The 17208-nt window shown below is 36.1% G+C and overlaps 2 protein-coding genes across 24 annotated transcripts in view; one reads left to right on the forward strand and one right to left on the reverse strand.

The window, feature by feature from the left end:
• The window catches only part of dock7 (dedicator of cytokinesis 7), a 58018-nt gene that overhangs the window by 8733 nt on the left and 32077 nt on the right, over positions 1 to 17208 (forward strand). For 15 of the 23 annotated variants that reach the window (XM_048199926.1, XM_048199920.1, XM_048199921.1 and 12 more), the window contains exons 15-23: positions 8376 to 8493; positions 8613 to 8683; positions 8868 to 9006; positions 10402 to 10503; positions 10862 to 10948; positions 11034 to 11265; positions 14804 to 14968; positions 15099 to 15268; positions 17109 to 17201. In XM_048199926.1, the coding sequence (XP_048055883.1) occupies positions 8376 to 8493; positions 8613 to 8683; positions 8868 to 9006; positions 10402 to 10503; positions 10862 to 10948; positions 11034 to 11265; positions 14804 to 14968; positions 15099 to 15268; positions 17109 to 17201 (1177 nt within the window). The remainder of the gene's footprint in view (positions 1 to 8375; positions 8494 to 8612; positions 8684 to 8867; positions 9007 to 10401; positions 10504 to 10861; positions 10949 to 11033; positions 11266 to 14803; positions 14969 to 15098; positions 15269 to 17108; positions 17202 to 17208) is intronic. The other 8 variants (XM_048199933.1, XM_048199937.1, XM_048199940.1 and 5 more) reach the window with 1 other exon arrangement.
• On the reverse strand, positions 2008 to 5630 carry angptl3 (angiopoietin-like 3). Its single transcript, XM_048199953.1, has 7 exons — positions 5001 to 5630; positions 4640 to 4750; positions 4161 to 4278; positions 3963 to 4076; positions 3667 to 3762; positions 3120 to 3392; positions 2008 to 3033 (listed from the first exon to the last, which is right to left on the reverse strand). The coding sequence occupies exons 1-7, from the start codon at positions 5520 to 5522 to the stop codon at positions 2858 to 2860; spliced, it is 1410 nt and encodes a 469-aa protein (XP_048055910.1). The 5' UTR covers positions 5523 to 5630; the 3' UTR covers positions 2008 to 2857.

Below are 17208 nucleotides of genomic sequence, written 5' to 3' on the forward strand. Positions count from 1 at the left end.
AACGAGACGAAAATGAAAGAGAGGGACGATATGGGAAGATATCCAGTCAGGAATGCTGTCCTGTGTGGAAGATGCGCACATTTGAAGTGTAACGCGCTGATCTAACCGTAGGAAAATTGGCGCTGTTGCGCCCTCTACAGGCTCGTGCAGCAGCACCTCAGACTGCTTAGTAATTAATGAATAGCGCACATTTATGCCAAGAGATTGCTTATAAACTAATATTGATGAATTACGACAATGTTTACTACACTATGTTTATATGGTAATGTGTTGTAGGTTGTAAGAATGCATATTTATCTCCCTCATTAGTAGCCTGCTACTACAATAGGCTACAACGCAGGCTGCAGACATTTCAGAATAAGAGTCACGGTGTATTTCGGGATGGTTTATAATTATTATTTTTTTCCTTGTCATTATTGTTATTTTGTTTACACAATAAACTATTTAATTTAATTTCTATTTAATTCATAGTAAACTACTGTATCTTCTGTCACAGGAAGGAAAGACTAAGAACATTATTTGACATATATTCAATATATTTTACAAGTATAAGGGTTATTATAGTTAACCAAACCTAAAATCAAAGAAATCTTCATTATTTGAAATAAAATAACAGAAATAAAAAATATATATATAAAAAATGTAAATGTATTTTATTACATCTAGTTTCTAAGCTTTACCTTAACCTGAGGTATTAAAATAAAAGAAATAAAAACTTAAGACATTTAAAAGCGAAAACTAAAAGACAAACACAAAAAATTAAAAATCTAAAACTAAAAATCAAATCTAATAACATTTTAAACAAAAACTATAGTACCTCAATGATAAGTGTGTCAATCCCTGAAATATGCTGAATTTTGCTCTTTCGTGTCTTTTTGCACTTGAACGGTCAAAAACCGTCTGCTTTGGCGAGCAAAGTACAGTTGGGTGAACATAAACAGTTTGGGAAATATCAGTGTATAGGATCTGTGTATTGTTAGAGAAATGTTTTATGCATTACAATTTAACTAAATTAGATTTTAGTCAACTAAATCTGCTGTAGATTTAGTCGACTAAAATCTTATGATATTTAGTCGACTAAAACTAGACTAAAACTAAAACAATTTCCGATGACTAAAATATGACTAAAACTAAATGGCATTTTAGTCAAAAGACTATGACTAAAACTAAATCAAAATTTGCTGTCAAAATTAACACTGCTTCAAAGAAACCAATCAGTTGTTGAGAAGGTAAATTTAAAATAAGCTAAAACAAGTAAAAACAAAACATTCTAGAGGTCCCCTTGGATGTTCGCTGAGGCCCTCTAGTGCCATTCTTGTAGGCTAGATTAAATTTAGAATTGGCCTCACTATTAGCCTTACTTTTTCTTATTGCTAAACAGCCATCTGCTCTCTGTGCAAGATTGGCCTCACTGTATGGTCTAACCCCGTTATTTAAGCTTTCTAATTTAGTCAAGGTTGGTCAGACAAAGATGCTTATCTTCTGCATACGTTGCCATAACCTGTCATTCAGGGGACATGTTTGTCCTCTCTCAGCCTGTGCCAACTTTGTTATCTTCCTCTGGACGCTCCGCGTTGTCAGCCTTGATTTGGGTGGTGCTGAATGGGCAGATTGGGACGAGTTTACTGCCGACAAATTTCATTCTCTAGATTTATCACACTTGTCATGTCTGTCGTATACGCAGAGGTCGTATAACATGTTAATTATGAAGGGATGATTTCCCACACAGGTTAAGTTTGATGCTCCTGCTGGATTATTTATTATCAGTTAAATAATTGTTTTTCTCCCCCATGAACTAACAGTAGCGTTAAACTGTCTGGAAGCCGGTTTATTTCAGTTATGTGAGCCCCCAATCAAGGTTTTCATATATTGTATTCTCTGTTGAGAAGATATTGCTGACATTTGTTTTCATTATGCAGTGGTTTACAGTTATTAACAGAAAAAAAAGTTTTGCCATGTGAGTCCAAGTAGGTTGAAGTGCAGTTTCACCCGAGTGCTGTAAGTGACTAATTTAAAGAAAGATTTATTTATTTATTTTTTTATCTTATTGTCTAAATGTGTTGCCATAAATATGATGCACCCAACTATCACTGAGAAACATTCTGTAAACTAAATATACATAATACAGCTGAGTATGTACAAAGCATAACCTGGAGTCAATATGACTCAGTAACAGAAAGAGACATGCAGACCATAACGTTACATTTCTTGGTAACACTTTGTAATAATTTTCAACATCAAAATTACAAGAACATATATATTGCTTTTTTTTTGTTTATTTAATATAATATAAATGTGTTCTTAAGCATTAAGGTTATGATTTAATGAAAGTTATTATAAAGTGTTACCCATTTTGCTTTTCTACTGTTGCACATTTGTGTAAATTGCTTAAATACATTCTTTAAGTAAACATACAATATGTGAAATGACGTTGAGAAGTTCTATAGTTGAATGCATGGCAGTTCTATAATATTATCCATATATATCCATATCCATTTAGTCTACAAATATACAGTATTGTTGATTCCTGTTGACTCTTGATAATGACATGCACCAGATCCTGTTTTAGAGGTGTGATCTTGCCATTTGAACCTCTTTAGTTTTAAGATTTTTTTTTTTTTTACAGTCTACAAGTTTGCTTTCTGATGACATGTGAAGATTTTGAACTAACATGTTGCAATGACCCTTTGACTTGGTTTTTTTTACCCTCTAACAGAGTCAATGACCTGTTGCAGTTGCATCATTGAGTTTCGGCCGTCTGTAGAGAAAGGGAAAAGCTTTGTTGGCCAGTGTCTACTGCCAATGTGGCCCCTCTAATTGATTCTGAATTACCCAATAGAGAATATAGGGTCAGGGATTATTGAAACTGGGTTGATGGTCTTATGGTGATCTTTGTGGATTTGAGAGTATAGGAGCTTCCTTTTGCTGGCCTCCAGTAGATTCCTTTCCTGCGCTGATGGCGAGTCCTCAGCCTTACCCAAGCGTATCTCCCATTTAAGTTGGTGTCCCCACATGCATCAAACCACCAACCACCTGAAACCAGCAAACAATTATTATTCAAGGGATATTTAGTTATGAATTGTATGAATAATTAAATATTTAATTTAACCGTTTGATACCTGTATAGTTACGGGCACAGTTGGACTCATCATGTTTATCGTTGTCTCTATCTTTGGTTGAGAACTTCATGCCTGTGTGGTTGCTCATGGAATCAGGCAGATCTCCGGACAAAGGTGCCACGTGAAGGGCGTAATCAGATGCGGGGCCTTCCAGGGTGAACGTGTACTCAATGAATCTCTTTTCCTCCTTCCAGTCTTCCAGTTCAATGTGTAAAATGTATTCTCCTTGCTGAGCGATGGAATGGATCTTCGCCAAGCCAAGCCAGAACTCTTCTGTAACGCAAGGACATTTCCGCTTAGTTGAAAACGAAAGTTTCCATTTCTAGTAATCATGCCAGGAGGAGACTTGATCAATTTGAATCAGTCTGAATCATTCGTTGCCTCTGCTGGCACTGCTTCAAGTCTATAGTATCAATTGTATTTTGCAATTGTCTTCAGCTAAAGATGCATCATACTACAGAGGCTTAAGCTGTTCATATTTTATCAAACATCTACAGTAGGAGTGGTAGACAAAGAAACGTGACACGACACAAAATGGCATACTTACTTTCCAATTTGCCAAATCCATGTTCATATTTTTCCCATGGCTGGTCAAAATCAACAGAACCATCCTCCCTCCTCTGAATGACTGTTGCTGCTCCATCTTAAAATAAAGAGTAAAAGTAAACTGTAAAAAGAGAATCTTATATTCAGTTTGATAAGAATGGTGATAAAGGCGCAACCTTTGTAGTTAAAAAATTAACCACCTGTAGGTTTTCTTGTGCACTTTGTGATGGTCTGTCACAGTTTTTGTAATCAATATCAGTAGGAAGTCTGATTAGGTGTGCATTATTGGTCCCTTACCAGAACTTATCTCGCAGTAAACATAGAAAGGTTCAGATTGATTGGGTTTGATTGGGTAAATTCCACTGGTCCTCTGGCCTCTTTTGAACACATCACTGCAGTCCGTTGGAAAGTCTGTGCAGCAAAATACACAGTTGATGGTTTTGGTTTTATTAAAGCAACAATTCAAATTGTTAATTGATTTCATGCTTTTCTTACCATTTATTTCTGAAGTTCCATTGGTGGAGTTGATTGTTAGGTACCGAAAAGGGTCAGGTGTTTCTGGGTTTAAATCCAAAGGTTTGTCAGCTGTGTCTTGAAAAGCATCATAGTTCACCTGAATAAATGAATATTTATTCTCAGTAAATGCAAATAAAGCCAGGAGAATTACAGTGATGATAATTTTAAATTCAGTAAATATTCTTTGTTTTATATTCAGTAGGATTTCTAATCACTTGACTTGAATTGAAAAATGAATCTAAAAAGTAAAAAAAAAAAAAAAGTAAATAAAATATACAAAATATTTAGCTAGCTAGAAATTGTTCTTTTGTGAGTGCAATCTCTATAACATGTTATCTAAATGTTATCTATGTGGGGACCATTTTTATTAAAAATACATTGAAGGATAAATTCAGAATGCATAATCTTAAATTTCTAATGAAAATAACATGAAATATTATAGTTAAATGGATGAATACCTTATCCTCAAGACTCTTAATTTTGATCTTCTGGTAATTTAGCTGTTCGTGTTGCTCTTTAACAGATTTAAGCAGGTCTGTAATGGTCCTTTCTTGTGTTTCAATAACATCCTGCAACAGATAAAAGTTGTTAATGGAGTAAATACATAACTGGATTCAGTTGGAGCAGATGCCTGTTCAGCGGTACATTTTATCTGAACTTTTATTGATATACATTTTTATTCGCACTTGCCATGAAGTGTGATTTGTGTGCATTTTTAGACATTGTTATTTATAAAATTGGTATTGCCAAGCCCTATAGATATATTGCAAATTTGGACCTTTATAATTTGAAATTCTGAATTAACTTGACTGGACTCACCTTCAAAGCAGTGATCTCTTGAAGTTGCTCCAGAGGCATCATGCTCTGAGACAAGCCCTTCAGCTTCTCCTCCAGCCCACCAACCTTGCTATGCAACTGGCTTCGTTCTTGGAGAATGTTGTTAATTTTGGAGTTGATCTCCAGTGACAAGTTTCTGATCTCCTCGTTGTTGGCCTTCAAAAATATGGTCGTCTCCTTCAACTTCTCTTCTTCCTCTTTGATCTCACTGGTGACCACTGAGAGCTGGTAGAAGGAGCGATCAAAGATGTTGAGCTTCTGGAAGATGTCGTTGATCTGAGACTTGGTCTTGTGCACAAACTCTCGGAGACTCTGCCCCAGCTGGAGCAAACCGTTAGCTAAGAGTCGCACGTCATCTAACATGGCAAAACGTGATCTAGCCTCAGTTGGCGGAGCGGTGATTAGGATAGGTGCCTCCGTGGGTGCTTTTCTCAGGTTAGAGCCTGCGCTTGTTGTGGACAAGCTTAGCCAAAAAAGCAAGAAAATCAACATCATTTTAGGCATTTTCTTCACTGCGTCAGTCTGTTCCCAATGCCTGTCTGCGTGCTAGACTCTTTTAACCTCCCTTTCTTGGTACTCTTCTCATCTCCTACTCTGAGAACAAAAACAGCAGAGATTCCTCAAATATATACCGCTACACTGAGAGGGGAGGGAGCATTTGGTAATTATTAAGCTGGCTTTGCTTGAGCGTCCTCCTCCCAATCTGGGAAAGTTTACTCGGTGCAGACAATTTACAGTATCTCACACACACACAAACACACACACACACACACACACACACACACACACACACACACACACACACACACACACACACACACACACTGCCCCCACTCACCACACATCCATAACCTGGTCCCTGGTTGCATCTGATAAGCAAAGATGAACGATACTGATGAATCATCCTGCCGATCGATCACATCATAACCGCGGTCACTTGGTGCTCTGTGCATGCACCGCTAGACTGGAATTAATAATAAAAGTATGCGATTTATGGTTCTGGCTTTGATTTAATGGTCTCCTGAATCAGCGGAGCATCACTCTCAGGTGCCACTAAGCATGTACAAGCGGGATCGTCGCTGGATCTCAGAACGATTCGGCTCAGGTGGTAATAGAAATGAGTGATGACTGAAGTTGGGGGAGTTTGTGCCATTTGCACTGATAAGTACAGGCTTTTTATTTACTGCTGCTTCGTATTAATCTCCCTTCAGGGTTCAGCGGGGCTTTTTTTTCTCCTGATGGCCTGGTCGGGCCAGTAGTTTAGATTTTTAAGTAGTTTAGATATGTTTATATACTATATATAATTTAGAAAAAAAAAATATATATATATATTTTTTTTAATAAATTTGAATAATTGGATCAAATTCTACTGTTTTAAAAACCTTTACTACTAATTTTCAATCAATTATACAGCTACAATACAATTTCAGGACAGCTGTATTCATAGCTAAGTCATATTCACTCTTGTAATACACATATATATATATATATATATATATATATATATATATATATATATCACATACACACAAAATCTCATGTCAACCATTTAGATACCATTAGATACCTTTGGTAAAATGTTGCATAATGTTAAATTTGGTGAGTTTTAATTATAAGAATTTTCAACAACAATGTTCAATAAAGATGTTTTAGTTTGGTTTACTGTTTTTAAATCTTTAAACTTAGCAGCTTGTTAGGGAGAGGAGGTATTCATGGCCAAAAGTTTGCAAACACCCTAAATTTGGACCCTACTGATAAACTATTGAACCTCTTACTATTTTTGATCTACTGAAATATTTTTTTCCCTGATGTTTTAATGGTGGAATAATCTCCACTATTAAACACTTTTGCAGATAGATGATATTTTTTTAAGAGAGACAAACAATCATGCATTTATCATGACAATATTCAGCCAAATTTAGGAGTGTACTGAAGTATTTTCAGACCATTGCTATTCAGCTATAGTCCATTCTTGAATAAATAATGCATTTTGATTTGCCATTTTACTATTTGATGGCAAATCAAACTAATTAATTTTATAGTAATTGGATTTACATGACGCTTGCTTCTTCCAAAAATGTTTTGAAATACTAATGTAATGTATGAAACTGTGTCAGTGTTTTTGGTGTAGTTTAAATAACCTATGTAGCAATATATATGGTTGTTTGAAAGTATTTATGGATGCTGTTCAGTACACTTTAGGGTGAAACAAACTTTATTGCATTTTTATTTGCCTGTCAGCTTAACTTTATGTTTTATGTTTGCGGTGTCGTTGCAATGATGTATAATCATTGCCCTGCTGCAAGTATGTACTGTACCAACTGGTTCTGTTCAGACAGGTGCTGAAAGTTTGGCCTCAATCCATATTTGTAGACACAGCAAACACGACCTGACTCCCATTGTGTACCCAGAGGCCATTCAGGGTGCAGGAGCTTGTGTGTCAGCGGTTGGGAGGTGGATGTGGATGGAAATATCCTCTCCAATGTCCCTTCTTATACCCTGTGCCAAATAAAAAATGTATTGTAACCCATTATTATTTGATGAGTTTGCTGATCTAGATAGATCTGAAGAACATTTTTGGTTGGAATTTCTCTCTTTTTTTCCTTTTTTTTATTTGAATGCAACTTTTATGGAAACATTTCCAATACTTCACTTCTCCCTTGCTCATTTTCTCCTTTTGAATTTGAACAAAAGATCACAGTATGAAATAAGTGATATTAGCACCACATCAGAGAGTAGGTAATGTTGAGAGTGCATGAGATTTCTGTGCTCCTTGGAAAGTCTGTGACCTTTGCGGACTCTGCGGTCTCCCAGGAGAGTATGTTCCACGTCACTGCAGTATTTCTGTCCATTCCAGCAGCTACTGTAACCGCAGAACGGAAACGGCTGTGCAACAAAAATCTTTGCAATGAAAAGATCAGTGGGGATTAATGTTGTCCCAAATTTTGTCCCCTGCTTTTTGCTTTAAGACATTTTCACATGTGAACTGTTTTTGAAGTTCTGTTTTGTAATTTAATTTTCATGTCATATTTTTAAAGAATGTCCTGTTTTAATAATTGGTTGTTGTTTTCATCGTAATCTTTGTTTTCATTTCATGGGAACGTTTCTGTTTTATTTTTAAATATCTTAATTTCAGTTAAGGATCTGTCTGAGAAACCAGAAGAACATTTCCAGAATTATTTACCCATGCAATTAGAAAAACCTTTGATTATAAGCTTTACAAAACCTGCTTGAAGAACTTCTAAATATGTTAAAATAAAATTGGATTCAAATGTCTGTTTAATTGAATGGGAGCAGTAAGGATCAAACATTTGATGTATGAACAACTTTCCTTGCCCTGTCTACCTGCGTTTGTAGGAACCTCCTGTACGTGAACCCACAGAGCCTGAACTTCGCAAATCGTCAAGGCTCTGCCCGTAACATTACAGTGAAAGTACAGTTCATGAATGGGGAAGATCCTAGCAACGCTATGCCTGTAAGTTTTGACAGATTGATTTACAATCTCTCATATAGCCAAACATGTCATGGGGAAACACTCTCTTGATTTGGTGAAATGGAATCATATACTTAGTTCTTTCTTCCATGGTCTCTTAGGTAATCTACGGGAAATCCAGCTGTGCAGAGTATTCAAAGGAGGCTTACACTTCTGTAGTCTATCATAATCGGTGAGTTCATGGTTGCAGCTTCTATTAAAAACTCACTTACATGACATCATGCAGAAGTCTTCAACATGAGATCAAATATCAGCTCAGAGAATGACACTGTTAGTTTTACATGATTTTGGAACAACAGTTACAAGTTTTACAATATTTCTCTTTTTTTCTCATTTCTCAAATGTTCTTTCCTCAGATCACCTGATTTCCACGATGAAGTTAAAATCAAGCTACCAGCCTCTCTGACCGACCATCATCACATCCTCTTCACCTTCTACCACGTCAGCTGTCAACAGAAACAGAACACTCCACTGGAGACGCCTGTTGGATACACGGTACATACAGTGCTCCACACACACACTATTATTCAAGAGTTTGGGATGAGTAAGATTTAATTGTTTAAAGAAAAGAATAATTTTATTCAGCGAAGGTTCATTGAATTGATCAAAAATTGACAGCACACTTTTACATTGTTACAAAAAAAATGTTGAATAAATACAGTCCTTTTGAATTTGATTTCTACTAAATCAAAGATTTAAAAAAATGTATCATGGTTTTCACAGAAATATTAAGAAACGCATGCATTTTAGTAATCATATTGATGGTTCAATCAGTCAATCAAAGAGATTTCAATTGGATTGAAAGAGGTGTAGACCTGAAATAATCAAATCAACAGGAAAAAAAATTAAGCATGTAAACACTTGAATCTAACTACTTTCTCAATCAGATTCAAAAATACCTTGCGCAAATGCGCAGTGCCATGATGCATATATTTACATAAATTTTATATCATACAAATGTGTAGAATTATTTACATGTCTTACGAACTGGTCAGTGGATGAGACCTAAAAAAACTCATCTGACATAACATTACATTTATACTCATTCTAGCTCCGGTGACATTATTGCCGTGACCTTCTCTGGTTCTGAACGTGGCAACTTGGCACTGCACATGCACTGAAGTTTTGTTTGGAATATATGTGAATCAGACGGCAATATAAACAGAATGTCCAGAATCTGAAATCGGATTGGATTCATTCCAATTGACAAATTGACGATTAATGACAATTGATAATTGATGACTAAAGGTAGAGTAAGCGATTTCTGGGAAACGCTGTTGATATTTGAAATCACCAAAACAAACACGCCCATACCCAAAAAGATCACACCCCTTTCTTGATAACTCTACCCCCAAATTCACAAACATGCTATGCAACACAGGCACCTCCCCCTTAATGAGCGTATACGCCCCTTACTTCTGATTGGCTACAAGTGTGTTTTGGTGCTTGGTTCAATCCACTTTCAGCAGCGTTTTTCAGAAATTGCTCACTGCACCTTTAATTTTTTTTTTTTTAATTTAGAGTAATGTCTGCTAAGAATTTTAATGAAAATATATTATTTTTTTAATGTATTTTTTATCAAATAAATACAGCCTTGGTGAGGCTTGAACAGTACTGTACACAAACACAAAAAGATGTTTTTTCCTGTTTTAAATTTTTTATTTTTTTTGGCACTCTCACAGTGCTTATAGAAAACACATCTATCAGATTACAAAGATTATGACAAAAAAAACCACCTTCATTCGATAACAGAGATTTGCATTGTTGTGAACAATTGGGATGCTTTGAGAATTGTTTTCCAACTGGAGTATGACTCCTTGAATCGAATCTAATCATGATGTGCCTGAGGGTTCCCACCTATAATAAATGTTATGTCTCTGTCTCCTTCAGTGGATTCCCATGCTGCAGAATGGACGCTTGAGAACAGGCCACTTCTGCCTGCCTGTATCGCTGGAAAAACCGCCTCAGTCTTACTCTGTTCTCTCTCCTGATGTAAGGCAGTTTCTGTCATACAGCTCACATAGATAAAGATGGGAAGTTCTTTAATGAGATTGTTTGGCATCTTTGGTAAAGTCTCTCATTTAATGCATGAGGTGTTTCCTCATTGGTCAACAACACTTTTTAATTGAACCTGGAACGTTCTTTTACAATTTTGTTTACAGACCTAGTACTTCTTTTTTTCTTTATCGAGATGATACCATTACTGTTAGCAATGCTGTAATTGTTCAAATACAGTACAATGGGACTGATTATTGTTTGAGCGTTTGAAAGTATTTTAGGGTAGCAATATATTATAATAACCATTTATTGAAAGAAATTATACTGGAAGTTCATTCATGTATTTGTGTAGGTTCCTCTTCCTGGAATGAAATGGGTGGATAACCACAGAGGGGTGTTTAATGTAGAGGTTGTGGCTGCATCCACCATCCACACGCAGGTAATTAGTAGTTAAATGGTCAAAATAATGATTAATTTAAAGCTTACAAACACATGCATTTTCTGTGTTTCTTTCCTCTCCCCAGGACCAGTATTTAGATAAGTTCTTTGCTCTGGTGCACGCGCTGGATGAGCACATGTTCCCCGTGAGGATAGGAGACATGCGCATTATGGAGAATAATCTGGAGGCTGAGCTGAAGTCTAGTATCGCAGCTTTGAATTCATCTCAGCTTGAACCTGTGGTGCGCTTCCTTCACCTACTGCTGGACAAACTGGTTCTGCTGATGGTGCGGCCACCTGTTATAGCTGGGCAGATAGGTACTCCAAACCTGCATAATCTCAGAAAACACACAGAAAAGTTTTACAGCTTTAAAGAAATACTCACCCTCATGTTGTTCCTAAAATTTGACTTCTGTGGAACATGATTGGCTCCAATGTTGTTTGGCTCCCAGTATTCTTCAAAATATCTTCTATTGTGCTCCACTGAAGGAGGAGATCTATACATGTTTAGAACAGTAAATGATGACACAATTTTCATTTTGCCATGATCCTTGTAAGTCAACTAAAATTTAAATTGCTAGTTTGGCCATTTTAAAGGTGCTCTAGAACTTTTTTTAAAAAGATGTAATATTAGTCTAAGGTGTCCCCTGAATGTGTCTGTGAAGTTTCAGCTCAAAATACCCCATAGATTTTTTTTAATTCATTTTTTTAACTGCCTATTTTGGGGCATCATTATAAATGAGCCGATTCAGGGCTACTGGCCCTTTAATTCTCGTGCTCCACGCCAACGGAGCTCGTGCTAGCCTTGAACAGTGCATAAACAAATTTCACACAGCTAATATAACCCTCAAATGGATCTTTACAAAGTGTTCGTCATGCATGCGGCATGTATGCGTCGGATTATGTGAGTATTGTATACTGTTATATTGTTTACATTTGATTCTCTATGAGTTTGAGGCTGTGCTCCGTGGCTAACGGCTAATGCTACACTGTTGGAGAGATTTATAAAGAATGAAGTTGTGTTTATGCATTATACAGACTGCAAGTGTTTAATAATGAAAATAGTGACGGCTCTTGTCTCCGTGAATACAGTAAGAAACGATGGTAACTTTAACCACATTTAACAGTACATTAGCAACATGCTAACGAAACATTTAGAAAGACAATTTACAAATATCAGTAAAAATATCATGATATCATGGATCATGTCAGTTATTATTGCTCCATCTGCCATTTTTCGCTATTGTTCTTGCTTGCTTACCTAGTCTGTTGATTCACCTGTGCAGATCCAGACGTTAATACTGGCTGCCCTTGTCTAATGGCTTTCATAATGTTGGGAACATGGGCTGGCATATGCAAATATTGGGGCGTACACCCTGACTGTTACGTAACATTGAGACGTTATGTTGAGATTTGCCTGTTCTTCTGAGGTCTTTTAAACAAATGAGATTTATATAAGAAGGAGGAAACAATGGAGTTTGAGACTCACTGTATGTCATTTCCATGTACTGAACTCTTGTTATTTGACTATGCCAAGATAAATTCAATTTTTCATTCGAGGGCACCTTTAAAATGATCAATTACTCCAAAACTTGTTGCTTTTACAATTAACCCTAACCCAAACAAATCATTCTTTTAAATCTGTTATTTACAACAAGCTCACGTTTTAGACTGAAGAATTTGTTTGCGATTCAAATCAGAAGTTGGTCGTATAACTTGTTTATTTTCTACATTGGATTGCCTTTTTAATAATCGCTGGGATCATTTACACATGATGCTGGATAGGACACTCAAGATTCAGACATACATTTTTACTATCAGGAGAAAATTCCCCAAAGCGTTCATCTTGTCAGAATACACTGTTCATTAAACATATGTGACACGTGCTGGCAAAATCAGTCACAGTGAGCAAATGAGTTATTGAGTATTTTCACAATCTCTATTACAAAACCCTCAAAATGATGCATTATTTGTTGGAATCAGAGAACAAATGACTGAGCTACATCTGTTTGAAGTCGATAGAGTCAGCAAAGTCAATTTTGAGAAAAATTGAGTTCTGAAGGTTCCAAAACAAAAATCACCAAACAACCATACCTTAAAATCCTTGGTAATAACACCTAATTTGGTGCACACATCTTGTCAAAACCAAATATCTATAGGAAAAATATATATTCAATTTTTTTCAATATTTTGAAGTACTGTAAGTCTGTTTATGTGTATATCAGGATCACGCGCTGTCTTTGTGCGCACTCTTCGGATCTGTCAGTCTTCCTCTTTCCTCTCAGAAAATGAACAAATAAAGATACTTTTAGCTGTTTAATTACTATTTGAAGCATTTGGATCGCTAGACAAGTGCTTAATGAACTTTTTTTTTTTTTTTTGTGAAAACCTCAAATTTGACCAAAAAAGACATTTTTCTTTCTTTTTTTTTTTTTTTTTTTTGTGCCTGTAGCTCGTAATTAGCCCGTGCGCATTCTCACTCATTTTGCCAGCACGGGTCACATACTTTACTGGACTGTAATACCCTTTCAGGAACTTGTTTTATTCTGTTGAAAGGCTTTTAAACAAGTAAATCCAAATATAGCCTTAAGGTTTTTAGAAAAAAACTTATTTAGTTTTATTTTTGAATAACTAAATCTGGGGCTGTATTCACAAAACATTTTATCTTACCACTAAGAGTTCTCCTAAATAGCAGTAAAAATTCTTAGCTAAGAGTTTTCTCTTAACCTATTTACAAAGCTGCTGAGACCAACTTTTACTAAGGAATCAACTGAAGTCTTAAACTAAGAGTAAGGACGGGGTTGACCTTGTTGCTATGGAGTAAACACACAGTGATTGGCTGATGGGGGAGGAGTCAGCGAATTAATCATAGAAATATTGAGGAATAAGGTGTCATGTTTCCATATTAAAATAAAGGTTTTAAAATACAAATGTTGCCCTATTCAATTAAATATTTTTTAATAAAAATGTTGCCATAGTCAAAATAAAATGTTGCCATATTGTTGCCATAAAGGTTTTAAAATGTAGACTAAGTGTCACTAATTAAACTAGTATATACAGTTAATTGTCTACCTCTTGGATGTCTGCATCTCAAGAGAATGCAGAATTCAAGCAACAAATTACATTTTATAAACAAAGTTTGGGAGAAACATATTCAAACGGTCTTTCTAATCAGCTCAAGAGGAGGAATATATATACACAGACTAGAGCCGACTCGCCTATAGTTACTTACCTATAGACAGTTCTCTGCATCCCTCCGCCACCCCGTCCCTCACTCTCGGCTGGGGATATGGCGAGAACTTTGGGTTTGGGCTAAATTCCAAGCTGGGAGCCCTCAATCCCCTTGGACAGCACACCCAGGGATTGACACGTCCATTATTTTTAAGAGTTTCTCCTAAATCGGCAAGTTAGGAGCTACTTTTAGCCTTAAGATGTTTTGTGAATACGGCCCCTGGCTTTCATGATGAATACAGCCATAGAAGCTGGCATGGCATTTAAAAGGAAAGAAAGAAAGATTTTCTAAATTGGTCAAATATGCTCAAATTGTGTTAAATAATTATTATTGTAAAAATGGTGGGCTTTTTAACGTTAGTTTTGTATTTGTATTTTGCTTTGTTATTTCTCTTAAATATAAAGTGCGACTATCTACTAAACATAGTTTTATAGTTTATAATTTTGTTTTATATATATATATATATATATATATATATATATATATATATATATATATATATATATATTAATTTGGGATATATATAATTTATTAATTTATTTCAGAACTGCATAAAATAGTTGCTTGTCTCCTGACTCTGACCGTTTCCTAATTATCTTGTGTTTTATTTTCTCTTTACTGTAGTGAATCTTGGTCAGGCCTCGTTTGAAGTGATGGCATCTATAGTGAACCGTTTACATAAGTACTTGGACACTAGTCAAGACATGCATGGGCGAAACAGCCTTCTCTCCTCATATATCCACTATGTCTTCCGCCTCCCCAACATGGATCCCAACTCCCCCTCTCCAGGTCAGGTTTTAGCTTGATCTTTTGATTTACTTTGTCTCTAAATCTGTGGCTTTTGGTGTGTTTAAGATTGGTTAAATCAGTTGTCATTCCAGTGTGTTTCAACTTTAATTTATTCTGTTCTGCGTATTAGGCCCAGGAGGATTGGGTGGTTCAGTGCATTATGCCACAATGGCTCGTTCTGCTGTTAGACCTGCAAGCCTCAACCTTAACCGCTCTCGTAGCCTTAGCAACAGCAACCCAGACATCTCTGGCACTCCCACTTCCCCAGATGATGAAGTACGCTCCATCATTGGCAGCAAGGTAGGCAGACACGTTTCAGCAGCTCTGTTGGCTGTTACACTTTTCTATTAATATTATAGACAAATCGTCATAATTCATATACATATCAAAGTGTATTTTATTAGTGCTGTTGAGACATGTTTTGATTGCTCCAGCTGGATTTGACCTACTGTATTCATTATTATGAGTGCATTTATAGTTCATTGACTTTATGCGTGCACTAGATCGCTGACTTGGCTGATCAGCATTTCCCAATGTTACAGGTCAACCTATAGCTCACTAGCAAGGCAGACTTTGGCTGGAACATTTTATGTACTTAACCCATGTTACACAATCTTGCAAAAAGGAAAAACAAAAATGAACCGTAACTTAATGTATGGTTGAACGGTGGCCAAAATCCATTCAACAGTTTGCCTTTGATGAATGGTTGCTGATAGCTCAGTGATTAGTATGCACTGACTTCATTGCTATAGTGCCCAATTTACTGAATAAATTGTGCAAAGAAGGTAAAATGTGAAATTTAAAAACATATTCATTATTCCATAATAAATAAACTGAAATCTTTGATTACGTATGTGGTTGTAAATAAACTTTATCTGAGTGCACACAATTTTAAGACTAAAACGACATTTTACAGTATATTTGTTAAAATGTTTAACAAAAATGAATTCAGTAAGTTAAATTATTGTAGTTTGTTTCAAACTGTTCCAAATTTTGCTGGAATTTTACATCGCAAATCTGTTGAATGTTCTTATGACGACTTCAGAAGAATTTACTACATTACTACCAGTAAAAAGTTCGGGGTCAGTAAGATTTTATTATTATTTTTTTTTATGTTTTTAATGTTGAAAAGTATCTTATGCTGACCAAGACTGCATTTAATTGATCAAAAATACAGTAAAAAAGTAATGTGAAATATTTAAAAAAAAAATTAATTTAAAATATCTGTTTTCCATTGTAATATATTTTGAAATGTAATTTACTCCTGTGATGGTAAAGCTGATTTTTTTTTTAGCAGCCATTACTCCAATCTTCAGTGTCACACGATCCTTCAGACAAATTTATTTCTTTCAATAAATGGTTACACTTTTAAATGGTATTGTATATGATGTAGTTGACATGATTTGAATAATGAACCACATGCTCTGAAAATTAGTTTTTTACTTGAAGTTCACATAAGGATTATTGGTGCTAACCACTGATCTTTTTTCCTCCTATTGCGTGAATGAATTCAATCTGGTTTCACAATCATGCGCTAACTGCCAAACTTAAGCCCAAAGTATACTTCGGCTGTCCGCATTCCGTATGATGTAATTTCCGTCTTCGGGAGGGCCTGTCGACGTCCGCACACACCATCCTCATGCAGCGTAATTTTTGTGTACCTGTGTACAACAGCGCATGCTCAAGGTGAATGTTGAGATGGAAGAGTTTTGTTTTGGTTCTTTGCATGCACTGGCGGATCTGCTACTTTTCTTCTTCTGTTCTACCAGGAAAATGTCCTGTAAATGACAAGACTCACTGCTGCCCTCTGACGTCTTGTAGAGTATAGAAAAACAATTGTACTGCGCATGTGTCGAACCCGTCCATCCGCGATCTAGTATACTTTGAAAGCCGTGCAGACACGACTGTGCGAGAGACGGAGCGGAATGCGGAAAATGAAGTATACCTGGGCCTTAAGCTTTTGATTTTGTTACTTATGCTTGATACTCTAACCTGTTGCTGTTCAATGATGACATATTAATATAAACTAACTTGCTCCCTTGCTCACTTGTTTCATTGACCTGTAATCTTTGACCTTTCACTGTTCCCTGGCTTGCTTGCGTCTGCCCGTGACCCTTTTGATGCCATCCTTGGCTTGCAGGGTTTAGATCGCTCCAACTCCTGGGTGCATACCATGGGGTGCAAAAGCGCCCCCTGGGGGACCAGCCCTGGCTCAACATCCGATGCTAAGCAGGTCATTC

This window comes from Megalobrama amblycephala, linkage group LG8 (genome assembly GCF_018812025.1).
Source record: "Megalobrama amblycephala isolate DHTTF-2021 linkage group LG8, ASM1881202v1, whole genome shotgun sequence".
Lineage (NCBI taxonomy): Eukaryota > Metazoa > Chordata > Actinopteri > Cypriniformes > Xenocyprididae > Megalobrama > Megalobrama amblycephala.